This window comes from Chiloscyllium punctatum, chromosome 7 (assembly GCF_047496795.1).
Source record: "Chiloscyllium punctatum isolate Juve2018m chromosome 7, sChiPun1.3, whole genome shotgun sequence".
In the NCBI taxonomy this organism is placed as follows: domain Eukaryota; kingdom Metazoa; phylum Chordata; class Chondrichthyes; order Orectolobiformes; family Hemiscylliidae; genus Chiloscyllium; species Chiloscyllium punctatum.
The window spans coordinates 29,393,759-29,407,338 of NC_092745.1; the positions used below are offsets into that span (position 1 = coordinate 29,393,759).

The 13,580-nt window shown below is 46.0% G+C and overlaps 1 protein-coding gene across 1 annotated transcript in view; it reads right to left on the reverse strand.

Moving 5' to 3' along the window:
- Window positions 1-13,580, reverse strand: part of LOC140479529 (probable voltage-dependent R-type calcium channel subunit alpha-1E) — a 1,102,593-nt gene that overhangs the window by 1,050,973 nt on the left and 38,040 nt on the right. The window contains exon 2 of the mRNA XM_072573344.1: window positions 605-1,077. Coding sequence (XP_072429445.1) covers window positions 605-1,068 — 464 coding nt within the window. The 5' untranslated portion in view covers window positions 1,069-1,077. The remainder of the gene's footprint in view (window positions 1-604; window positions 1,078-13,580) is intronic.

A 13,580-nucleotide genomic window follows, 5' to 3' on the forward strand; every position in this document is an offset into this window, starting at 1 on the left:
TCTCTTCCCTCACTCTCCCCTCCATTATTCACTCTCCCTTCCCTTCCTCACTCTCCTCTCTATTCACTCACCTCTCCCTCCCTTCCCTCACTCACCCTTCCCTCCCTCACTCTCCCCTCCCTGCCTCACTGACTCCTCCCTGACTCTCCCCTCCCTCCCTCACTCTCCCCTCCATTATTCACTCATCCCTCCCTCCCTCACTCCTCCCTCACTCTCCCCTCCCTCCCTCACTCTTCCCTCCATTATTCACTCACCCCTCCCTCCCTCACTCACCCCTCTCTCCCTCACTCTCCCCTCCCTCCCTCATCCCTCCCTTATTCACTCACTGCCCTCTCCCTCACTCTCTCCTTCCGTCTAGGTCTCGGACTCCAGATGATGTGATGTGACATGTTAGTTGGTGTGGTTTACTGTGCTGTTTCTTTCCTTCACCAGCCCTTCAGCCCCGACCCTTCCTCTTGAATGACGTGTTTGTATTTGAGTGCCAGTTGGCATTGGTTTGTCTTATCGCCCTGTTGCATCACCTGGACAGCCAGAATCGAGAGCAGCTAGTGAGAGGACAAAGGTGGCATGGTTCCATCTGCAGATGGCACCGGCTGGTACTTACTCCCATTCCTTGCGTTTGGCCTGCGGCGTGCTCTGCATTTTATGGGCCTGGTGAGCTTTGATGATGTCCCTCTGCTCCACGATGCCCCCTCGTCTTCGCTTTATGATGTGGGGGCTGAGGGGGAAGTCGGGATCGTCAATGGGCAATGGGCTGAGGCCAAGCATCGGAAGATCGAAAAAGCTGCTCCCCTCAAAGGAGAAATGAGCGTCGAGGTCCTGGATCCGGATATCGTAAACCGTGTCATAACTTGTTGCCTTGGATAGCATGTCCTCCGCCAATGACTGAGGGGGCAGCAGCTCACAAGATTGCCTCTCCGTCCCCGTCTCTGCTAGCCTCAGATGCTGCGAGTGTAAGTTCCCTGAATCCTGCATCGGAAGAAGAGAATCCTTTCCATTGGATTCCCTTGCATGTCCAAACGTCTGATCCAAAACGGAATGAGTGCTTCCTGATGCAAAGCCTAACATTTCTGGCACCTTTACGAGAGAGAGAGAGAGAGAGAGAGAGAGAGAGAGAGAATGCAATTAAATGTTAGATCAGATTTAAACAGCATTCAAACTTTACGCAAAACTTCTCCCTTTGTTTAGTCTCCCGACCCTCACCAATAAGAAGGAATACCAAACCCAATCTGACACATTCAGAGACATTCATGCAGGTCAACAAAGGGAGAGAGAGTTTAAGCAGTGTTTTCAAAGAGGGTAAAGAGAGGAGGGGAGGGGGGGATGTAAAGAGATGGAAAGGTTTAGTGAGAGAAATTCCAGAGTTTGGAACCCAGGCAGCTGAAGGCATTCTTGACAATGTTAGAACAATCGAAACCAGAAATGCGCAAGAGGTCATAATTAGACAAGAGCAGATATCACCAAGACTTGTGGGAAACTGAAGGGTTGAGGGCTGATGAGGGTTTGCATCCAGCAGCGTATCTCTCAAACCATTGTGGTTAAGTTTATGTTAATCCCTTGGAATATAGAAATTTAATTTGATGTGATATTGAAGAATCTAACAGATTGTTTTCGGACAAGTTAACAGTTGCAAACATTCACAGGTGCCTTCATATCTGGGCTAGTAAGTTAGTAGGTAATACCTTGGTAGGAAATTTCTTGTGGAATGCCATGTTTCAAGTGATTTTGAGTGTGAAATGTTGTCTTAAGTGGTCATTTCTCTTAAAAGTAGCTGACACACTGACTCGGAAAGAGGTCATGGGGCATTTGAAATGAATACCAAGCTAAATGTTCAGTTATTGACACGTGGACGAAATAGCCAGATGAATCTCAATGCAGAGAAATGTCAGGTCATTTGGGTCAAGGAACATGGAGAAACCATGCATGCTCAAAGGTATAAATTGAAGGAAAATACAGGAGCAAATGGACCTCACGCATCATTCTCTGAAGATGTTGAAACAGTTGTGAAGGAGCCTTGTAGGATCCTTAGGTTTACAAATAGAAACATAGAGTATAAAAGCAAGGAAATGAAGCTACACCTCTACAAATCAGGTGCAGCATTGTGTTCAGTCTGGTCACCCTGAGTTAAGGAACAATGTAAAAGCCCTGGAGAGAGTGCAAAGGAGATTTACTAGAATGCTCCCCAGGAATGAAGGATTTTAGATACAAGGACAGCTTCGAGAAATTTAGCTTATTATCCTTGTCACAATGACGAATAAGAGGTGACCTTATTGAGATGTTCAAAGTTATGAACAATTTTGAGACGATAAAGAGAATATTTTGTTTCCACTGATTTGGTGTGTCAGTAACTCAGGGGTCAAAATTTCAAAATTGTCAGCAAGAGAGCTAGGAATGAGATGAGGAGCAATTTCTTTACTCAGGGCGTTGTCAGGATCTGGAATGTGCTGCCTGAGAGAGTAGTGGAGGCGGATTTCAAAAAGGAGCTGGATATATATTTGAAGGTGATAAAGTTAGAGGGCTTCGGAGACGAGGCTAAAGAGTGGATCGAGCTGGGTAACTGTGTCAGGATCTGATGAGTATAATGGCCTTCTTCTATAATGTAAAGTTCTTTGTTCCCATGATACATACAAAGCGATGTTGCATGCAGTGAAATGCAGTCGGTTACATATGGCACAGGATTATACCCGGAAAAACATGGTTTGATATAAATTCAGAGCACTTTTCTAACCAACAAAAAAGATCTGTTTTGCATAGAGAACAATGTTCTACTCAGTAAAACATACTGTTTTATATTTATAGTGCAGAATTATGCCCCATAAAATAAGCTCTGCATATATCGAGCTGTGTTATATCCAGTAAAATACAGCATACAGACTTCAGTATCTTATCCTGTAAAATGTGGTGTTTTAAGCATACCCAGCAATGTTGTATGCACTGCATTTGATCTGTCATATAAGTATTCTACCCAGTAAAATACAATCTGCTCTATGTACAAGCAGTGTTTATACATACACAGACCATGAGTAAAAATGAGTAATAAATGGCCTGTTATATGCATGAGAAGTATTAGACTTAGTAGGTTACGGTCCACCATGCAAACAGAGAAATGTTACACACAATAAAATAGGGTCTGTTGTATATACAGGGTAGTATTCTAAGCAGTGAAATACAGCCTGTTATATACACAGCACAGCGTGATACCCATTTAAATACAGTCTGTTATGCATACAGAAGTGTTCCATCTGGAAGGACCATGAGGCATCGTAGCCCATCAAGTGTGTTTTGCCATTCACTGAGGTCTGGCTGATCTGTAAATCCTCAGCTTCCACATTCCTGCCTTTTCCCCATAAACTTTAATGATTAAAAATCGACCTGTGTCAGCCTTGAATATACCTAATGACCCAGCCTCAACAGCCCTCTGCAGTAAAACAAAACCCACAGATTCACTAGCCTCTGAGAGAGAGAAAAAAGGTTCCTCCTCATCTTTATCCGAACAGATGTGCTGTTAAAGTGCTGCTGTGTTAGATGCTGTATCAGATGGGTGGGTTATATGTTCAGCAGTTTTATACAGAGAATAAGAGATGGTGCTGTATATTGAGGAGTTTCAGGAGTGTTATATCCAGTAACACATTGGAGTGCAACGAGTACAGGTCGTTCTGCTATCATGCGCGTTTTGTCAGTACAAATTTGCTATATTTCGAATGATGAATTGTGGATGTTGTTTAGACAATGTGAGCTTTCTACTGAACGAGTATAGCTATATTCGATTAGTGATCTTCTATAGCATGATTTTCTTTGGCGGTTTTCCATAGCACAATTTTTTGTAGTGCGAGGTCACAGAGGAACACAAATGTCACATTATAGCAGAACGACCTGTACAGGAAAGTTGCATGCAATAACATGAGGTGTGTTATATGTATGATAGAGATGTCTGCAGTAAGGTAGGATATGTTGTATATACCCATTGACAGATGAACTGTTACAACTAGTTTAAAGGGTGGCATGGTGGCTCAGTGGTTAGCACTGCAGCACCAGGGTCCCGGGTTCATATTCCAGCCTTGAGTGACTGTCTGAGTGGAGTCTGCGCATTCTCCCCGTGTCTGCGTGGGTTTCCTCCGGGTGCTCCGGTTTCCTCCCACAGCCCAAAGATGTGCAGGTCAGGTGAATTGGCCATGCTAAATTGCCCGTAGTGTTAGGTATAGAGTAAATGTAGGGTTATGGGTGGGTGGCAGGTTGGTGTGGACTTGTTGGGCCGAAGGGCCTGTTTCCACACTGTAGGGATTCTAATCTAGTGTGGTATTTTATGAACCATCACATAGTGTTTAAAATGAAAAGAGTTTTGTACAGAGTATAATAAAGGAAACAGGACTTTTGCATTCAGAATCACAGGGAGTTAAGTGTACTGGAGTATTTTAGAGTCAGACAGTCATAGAGATGTACAGCACAGAAACAGACCCTTCGGTCCAACCCGTCCATGCTGACCAGATATCCCAACCCAATCTAGTCCCACCTGCCAGCACCCGGCCCATATCCCTCCAAACCCTTCCTATTCATATACCCATCCAAATGCCGCTTAAATGTTGCAGTTGTACCAGCCTCCACCACATCCTCTAGCAGCTCATTCCATACACACACCATCCTGTGCATGAAAAAATTGCCCCTTAGGTCTCTTTTATATCTTTCCCCTCTCACCCTATGGGTGGCATAGTGGTTAGTACTGCTACCTCACAGCGCCAGAGACCCAGGTTCAATTCCTGCCTCAGGCGACTGACTGTATGGAACTTGCACATTCTCCCTGTATCTGTGTGGGTTTCCTCCCACAGGCCAAAGATGTGTAGGCCAGGTGAATTGGCCATGCTAAATTGCCCATAGTGTTAGGTGTATGGGTGGTTTGTGCTTTGGCAGGTTGGTGTAGACTTGTTGGGCTGAAGGGCCTCTTTCCACACTGTAAGTAACTTAATCTAACCCTATGCCCTCTGGACTCCCCAACCCCAAAGAAAATACTTTGCCTATTTATCCTATCCATGCCCCTCACGATTTTACAAATCTCTTCAGCCTCTGACGCTCCAGGGAAAACAGCCCCAGCCTGTTCAGCCTCTCCCTGTAGCTCAAACCCTCCAACCCTGGCAACATCCTTGTAAATCTTTTCTGAACCCTTTCAAGTTTCACAACATCTTTCTGATACAAAGGAAACCAGAATTGCATGCAGTATTCCAACAGTGGCCGAACCAATGTCCTGTACAGCTGCAACATGACCTCCCAACTCCTGTACTCAATACTCTGACCAATAAAGGCATGCACACCAAATGCCTTCTTCACTATCCTATCTACCTGTGACTCCACTTTCAAGGAGCTATGAACCTGCACTCCAAGATCTCTTTGTTCAGCAACACTCCCTAGGACCTTACCATTAAGTGTATCAGTCCTGCTAAGATTTACTTTCACAAAATGTAGCAGCTCGCATTTATCTGAATTAAACTCCATCTGCCACTTCTCAGCCCACTGGCCCATCTGGTCAAGATCCTGTTGTAATCTGAGGTGACCCTCTTCGCTGTCCACTACACCTGGGCAGCACGGTGGCACAGTGGTTAGCACTGCTGCCTCACAGCGCCAGAGATCCGGGTTCAATTCCCGCCTCAGGCGACTGACTGTGTGGAGTTTGCACGTTCTCCCCGTGTCTGTGCGGGTTTCCTCCGGGTGCTCCGGTTTCCTCCCACAGTCCAAAGATGTGCAGGTCAGGTGAATTGGCCATGATAAATTGCCCGTAGTGTTAGGTAAGGGGTAAATGTAGGGGTATGGGTGGGTTGCGCTTCGGCGGGGCGGTGTGGACTTGTTGGGCCGAAGGGCCTGTTTCCACACTGTAAGTAATCTAATCTAATCTAATCTAACCTCCAATTTTGGTGTCATCTACAAACTTTCTAACTATACCTCTCATCCAAATCATTTATGTAAATGACAAAAAGTAGAGGGCCCAGCACCGATCCTTGTGGCACTCCACTGGTCACAGGCCTCCAGTCTGAAAAACAACCCTCTACCACCATCCTCTGTCTTCTACCTTTGAGCCAGTTCTGTATCCAAATGGCTAGTTCTCCCTGTATTCCATGAAGTCTAATGTTACTCACCAGTCTCCCATGGGGAACCTTGTCGAACACCTTACTGAAGTCCATATAGATCATGTCAACTGCTCTGCCCTCATCAATCTTCTTTGTTACTTCTTCCAAAAACTCAATCAAGTTTGTGAGACTTTTCCCATGCACAAAGCGATGTTGACTATCCCAAATCAGTCCTTGCCTTTCCAAATACATGTACGTCCTGTCCCTCAGGATTCCCTCCAACAACTTGCCCACCACCGATGTCCGGCTCACTGGTTTATAGTTCCCTGGCTTGTCTTTACCGCCCTTCTTAAACAGTGGCACCACGTTAGCCAACCTCCAGTCTTCCGGCACCTCACCTGTGACTATCAATGATACAAATATCGCAGCAAGGAGCCCTCGCTTTCCATAGAGTTCAAGGGTACACCTGATAAAGTCCTGTGGATTTATCCACTTTTACGCATTTCAAGAAACCCAGCCCTTCCTCCTCTGTAACATGGACATTTTCCGAGATGTCACCATCTGTTGCCCTACGTTCTATATCTTCTATTCCTTCTCCATGATAAACACTGAAGCAAAATACTTGTTTAGTATCTCCCCCATCTCCTGCAATTAACATATAAGCTGCCTTGCTGATCTTTGAGGGGCCCTATTCTCTCCCTAGTTACCCTTTTATCCTTAATGAATTTATAAAAACCCTTTGGATTCTCCTTAACCCTATTTGACAAAGCTATCTCATGTCCCCTTTTTGCCCTCCTGATTTCCCTCTTAAGTATACCCCTATTGCCTTTATAATCTTTTAAGGATCATCTCGGACTCTCCTGTATAGAATGGAGAGATCGACCTGACATATGCTTCCTACCTTTTCTTAACCAAAACCTCAATTTCTCTAGTCATCCAATATTCCCTACACCTACCAGCCTTACCTTTCACCCTAACAGTGGAAGTACTGTCTCTGAACTCTCGTTATCTCATTTAGATTAGATTAGATTACCTACAGTGTGGAAACAGGCCCTTCGGCCCAACAAGTCCACACCAACCCACAACCCAGCCATTCCCGTACATTTACCCCTTTACCTAACACTACAGGCAATTTAGCATGGCCAATTCACCTGACGTGCACATCTTTGGACTGTGGGAGGAAACCGGAGCACCCGGAGGAAACCCACGCAGACACAGGGAGAATGTGCAAACTCCACACAGTCAGTCGCCTGAGGCGGGAATTGAACCTGGGTCTCTGGCGCTGTGAGGCAGCAGTGCTAACCACTGTGCCACCATGCCGCCTCTGAAGGCTTCCCATTTTCCAGCCGTCCCTTTACCTGCGAATATCTGCCTCCAGTCAGCTTTTGAAAGTTCTTGTCTGATACCATCAAAATTGGCCTTTCTCCAATTTAGAACTTCAACTTTTAGATCTGGTCTATCCTTTTCCATCACTATTTTAAAATGAGTAGAATTATGGTCGATGGCCCCAAAGTGCTCCCCCTCTGACACCTCAGTCACCTGCCCTGCCTTATTTCCCAAGAGTTGGTCAAGTTTTGCACCTTCTCTAGTAGGTACATCCACATACTGAGTCAGAAAATTGTCTTGTACACTCTTAACATATTCCTCTCCATCTAAACCCCAAGCACTGTGGCAATTCCTAAACACTTTGTTTGGAAAGTTAAAATCCCTGACCCTAACTAACCTATTATTCTTACAGATAACTGACATCTCCTTACAAATTTTTTTCTCAATTTCCCGCAACTATTATGGGGTCTATTATACATTCCAGTCAGGTGATCATGCCTTTCTTATTTCTCAGTTCCACCCAAATATCTTCCCTGGACATATTCCCAGGAATATCCCTTCTCAGTACAGCAGTAATGCTATCCCTTATCAAAAACACCACTCCCCCTCCTCTCTTGCCTTCTTTTCTATTGTTCCTACACCATTTGTATCCTGGAACATTAAGCTGCCAGTCCTGCCCATCCCTGAGCCATGTTTCTGTAATTGCTATGATATCCCAGTCCCATGTTCCTAACCATGCCCTGAGTTCATCTGTCTCCCCTGTTAGGCCCCTTACATTGAAATAAATTTATCAGTCCTACCTTGCTCTCTGCTTTGTTCCTTCCTGCCCTGACTGACTTGCTCCTTTTCCCGACTGGACCAGTCTCAGATTGATCTCTTTCCTCACTATCTCCCTGGGTTCCACCCCCACACCTTACTAGTTTAAATCCCCCCAAGTGAATCTCCCTGCCTGTATACTAGTCTATTTGCATTTCAGGTGCAATGTATCATTCTTGTGCAGGTCACTTCGACCCCAGTAGAGATTCCAATGATCCAAAAATGTGAATCCTTCTCCCAGACACCAGCTCCTCAGCCATGCATTCATCTGTTCTATCCTATTCCTGCCCTCACTAGCTCGTAGCACTGGGAGTAATCCAGAGATTACTACTCTAGAGGACCTCCTTTTTAAATTCTTGCCTAATCTCCCTTCAGAATCTCATCCTTTTCCCTTCCTATGTCATTGGTTCCAATGTGTACAATGACCTCCTGCTGGTCCCTCTCCCCTTTGAGTACATTCTGAACCCTCTCTGAGACTTGCTTGATCTTGGCACCAGGGAAGCAACCTACCATTCTGATTTTTCACTGCAGAAACATCTGTCAGTGCTCCTGACTATCACATTCTGTCACTTGGAACCCCACGTACCCCTCATTACATTAGTGCCAGTCTTTGTACCAGAAACTTGGCTGTTCATGCTACATTCCCCTGAGAGTCTGTCACCCCCTATATTTTGAGATGGGGATAGCCACAGGAGACTCCTGCACTACCTGCCTACCCCTCCTACCTTTCCTGGAGGTAACCCATCTACCTGACTGTATCTGCAGCTTTTCTCCCTTCCTATAACTGCTGTTCATCACACCCTCGAGTTCCTGTAAATTCCTCATTGCCGCTAACTGTTGCTTCAACCGATCCATGCCATTGGTAGGATTCACAACCAAAGACACTTCCTGCAGACATAATCATCAGTCACATGGAAACTCTCCCTAAACTTCCACATCTGACAGGAGAAGCATATCACTCTACTAAAGACCATCTTTGCTCCTTCACAATCTACAGACCCAGAAAATAGCACCATCTTTTTACACTAAATAACAGTGCTCCAGGTTACCTTAGTACTTATGGCTTAAATTCTTTTTAATTAATCAACTGACAGATTTCAATAATATTGAGTAACAGAGGATCTTATATATACAATAATCTTATACTCATATATACACACTTATAAGGTGTTTTATATAACTATTCTTACACCCCTAATATATGGATGTTCCACATCCAGGAGTGTAATACACAGTAACATGGGGTGTGTTATATACACAAGAATGTTTTTTTCCACTAGTATGGTACGAAATGTGTAGATTTCCTACAGAGTGGAAACAGGCCCTTCGGCCCAACCAGTCCACACTGACCCTCCAAAGAGTAACCCACCCAGAACCATTTCCTTCCAATTAATGCACCTAACACTACGGACAATTGAGCATGGCCAATTCACCTGACCTGCACATCTTTGGGAAAGATGTGGGAGGAAACCCACACAGACACAGGGAGAATGTGCAAACTCCACACCCACAGTTGCCCAAGGCTGGAATCGAACCTGGGACCCTGGTGCTGTGAGCCAGCAGTGCTAACCACTGAGCCACCGTGCTGCTGTATTACACAAAGCATTCAGTTACATGCAAAGCAGCGTTAAACCAAGCGATATTGTTTGTGCTGTTACAGAGTCAAAGAATCATAGAGGCCTATAGCACGGAAAAAGGCCCATCAGCCTATCGTGTCTATGCTGGTCAAATACAACCACTTATCTACACTAAGCGAAAGTGAGGACTGCAGGTGCTGGAGATCAGAATCGAGAGTGTGGTGCTGGATGGTGCTGGAAAAGTACAGCAGGTCAGGCAGCATCCGAGAAGCAGGAGAATCGACATTTCGGGCAAAAACCCTTCATCAGGAATCAGCAAGAGAATCGACGTTTCAGGCAAAAGCCATTCATCAGGCCCTTCCTGATGATGGACTTTTGCCTGAAACATTGATTTCTCTCCTTCTCAGACGCAGCCTGACCTGCTGTGCTTTTCCAGCACCACACTCTTGACCTGTACACTCTAACTCCAGCTAACCCATGGTGCCATGGCATTGAAAGTGCACGTCTAAATGCTTATTCAATGTTTTGAGGGTTTCGGCCATGGTTTACACCATGACAGGCGGTGAGTTCCAGATCCCCACCATCCTCTGGGTAGAAAGGTTTTCCCTCAAATTCCCCTGAACTTTCAACCCCTTCACTTAAATCCATTCCCCCGATCACTGGGGAAATGTTTCTTCCTGTGTACTCCAGTTCTGCCCCTCAATCATGTCCCCACTAAATCTGCTCTGCTCCAAGTAACATTATGCCAGTCTGTCCAATCTCTCTGCATCACTGAAATTCTCCAGCCCAGGCAACATTCTGGTAAATCTCCTCTGCACCCTCTCCAGGCTTTCATTACCCTCCTACAATGTGGATTCCAGAACTGCATGCAATACTCGAGCTGTGTTGTAACCAAAGTTTTAGACAGTTCCAGATCCAGTCTATTGAAAGTAGTCGTGACAAAGGATCCATCATTGTTGCTGTGATGTGGACTGGTACCAGTAAGATTCAACCAGTGAGTTTTACCACAGGACAGCCCTCGGGGAAAACTGAAGAGAACCAACTAGGGATCTGTCTCAGGTCTGGCTTAGCCTCCAACACAGCCCCTTACAGACAGAGCTGACACCGAAACAAACTTCCAGAAAATGAGACACCACTTTTGTAAATGAAGGCCGTCCCACTGTTTTTGAAGTATCTGGTCCCCGTTGTCAGGTACGAAACAGAGCTGCCCAGTTGTGCACAGCAAGATCCCAAAGACAGCAATGCCTCAATACTGAGGTAGCACTGTGATTGAGGGTTAAATAAGAAACAGGACACCATTGAGATTGTCCTTCTGCTCTTTGTCAGGCCATGCTAGAGGGGTTTTTCGGACATCTGGCTAAGAATGCAGTTTCTAATCAGCTTCTCCAGCCGTGCTGTTTCCCCTCAATACTACACATGGCTGTCAGGCTGGTACTTACTCTCTGCATCCTCCAGGGGCACTTGAATCTATGAGTGAGGCTCCTGCCACTCCCTTTCCCAGTAACCAGGTCATTAGCACGATGATGTCCATGGGATCTTGCTACACAGAAATAATCTGCAGGGTTTACTCTCCACTTAAACAGTGACAACACATCATGGCTGGCCAGCAGCACTTTGAGACAGCCTATGCTTTTGATAGGGGCTTTATCAATGCAACATCCCGTACACAAACCAGTTTCTCTCTCTTTCTCTCTCTGTCTCTGTCTTTGTCTCTCTCTCTCTCTCTCTCTCTCTCATGAAGTCGCATGGGGTCCAGGGTGTTCTCGCTAGATGGACAGAGAACTGGTTGGGTAACAGGAGACAGAGAGCAGTAGTGGAAGGGAGTTTCTCAGAATGGAGACCTCTGACCAGCGGTGTCCCACAGGGATCTGTGTTGGGACCACTGTTGTTTGTGATATACATCAATGATCTGGAGGAAGGTGTAGATGGTCTGATTAGCAAGCTTACAGATGACACTCAGATTGGTGGAGTAGCAGATAGTGAAGGGGACTGTCAGAGAATAGAGTAGAATGGTGAGCTGGGCAGAGAAATGGCAGATAGAGTTCAATCCGGACAAATGCGAGGTGATGCATTTTGGAAGGTCCAATTCAAGAGCAACTATAGAGTAAATGGAAAAGCCCTGGGGAAAATTGATGTACAGAGAGATCTGGGTGTTCAGGTCCACTGTACCCTGATGGTGGCAACGCAGGTCGATAGAGTGGTCAAGAAGGCATACGGCATGCCTTCATTCGAAAGGATATTGAGTACAACTAGGAGAAAGTGAGGACTGCAGATGCTGGAGACCAGAGTTGAAAAATGTGGTGCTGGAAAAACACAGCAGGCCTGCATTCCTGAAGAAGGGCTTATGCTCGAAACGTTGATTCTCCTGCTCCTCGGATGCTGCCTGCCCTGCTGTGTTTTTCCAGCACCACATTTTTTAACTATTGAGCACAAGAATTGGCAGGTCATGTTACAGACTTTGCTTCGGCCACATTTGGAATACTGTTCTGGTCACCACATTTACCAAAAGGATGTGGATGCTTTGGAGAGGATGCAGAGGAGGTTCACCAGGATGTTGCCTGGTATGGAGGGTGCCTGGTATGAAGAGAGGTTGAGTAGATTAGGATTATTTACATTGGAAAGGAGAAGGTTGAGGGGGGACTTGATTGAGGTCTACAAAATCATGACAGGTGTCAACAGGGTGGATAGCAAGAAGCTTTTTCCCAGAGTGGGGGACTCAATTACTAGGGATCACGAGTTCAAACTGAGAGAGGAAAGATTTAAGGAAGATATGCGTGGAAAGTTCTTCACGTAGAGGGTGGTGTGTGTCTGGAACACATTGCCAGAGGAGATGGTAGGTGCAGGAACGATAGCGTCTTTAAGATGTATCCAGACAGATACACGAATGGGCGGGGAGCAGAGGGATCCAGATCCTTAGAAAATAGGCAACAGATTTAGGTAGAGAATCTGGATTGGTGCAGGCTTGGAGGGCCGAAGGGCCTGTTCCTGTGCTGTAATTTTCTTTGTTCTTTGTTCTCTCCATCAGGGGAAACTGAGGGCTTTCTACCTCTACTGTGGAGGTACAATGCCAGACCTCATGAAAACCAGTGGACAGTCCAAGTACAGTCAAATCAAAATGATACATTCAGAACAAATGTGGAACACACCTGTCTCTATTGGCCATTAACTGCATGTCCCGATCTTTCCTTCCTCAAGCTCTTCAGTTTCTATTCCAGCCCAATCCCCTCTGGTTGTTCAATTAGAAGGGACTATGTCAGAGTGGTCAAAATTGGGATAGTCTGGCCACTCACAGGCAATTGTCCACTCTATCCACCTTCCTAAGACCAGGCTACAATCCATGAGAAAGTGAGGGGCCCCAGCGATCCTTTCAGAAGGTGTGAAGGGAGTGTTTCTTCCAGGTCAGAACATCATCATTGTCAACAAGGGTCAGTGCTGACAGAATGCTGCACTTTTAGAAGGTCAGTACTGAGGGAGTGCTGCACTTTTAGAAGGTCAGTACTGAGGGAGAGCTGCACTGTCAGAGGGTCAGTGCTGAGGGAGAGCTGCACTGTCAAGGGTCAGTGCTGAGGGAGAGCTGCACTGTCAAGGGTCAGTGCTGAGGGAGAGCTGCACTGTCAGAGGGTCAGTGCTGAGGGAGAGCTGCACTGTCAAGGGTCAGTGCTGAGGGAGAGCTGCACTGTCAGAGGGTCAGTACTGAGGGAGAGCTGCACTGTCAAGGGTCAGTACTGAGGGAGTGCTGCACTGTCGGAGAGTCAGTGCTGAGGGAGTGCTGCTCTGTCAAGGGTCAGTACTGAGGGAGTGCTGCACT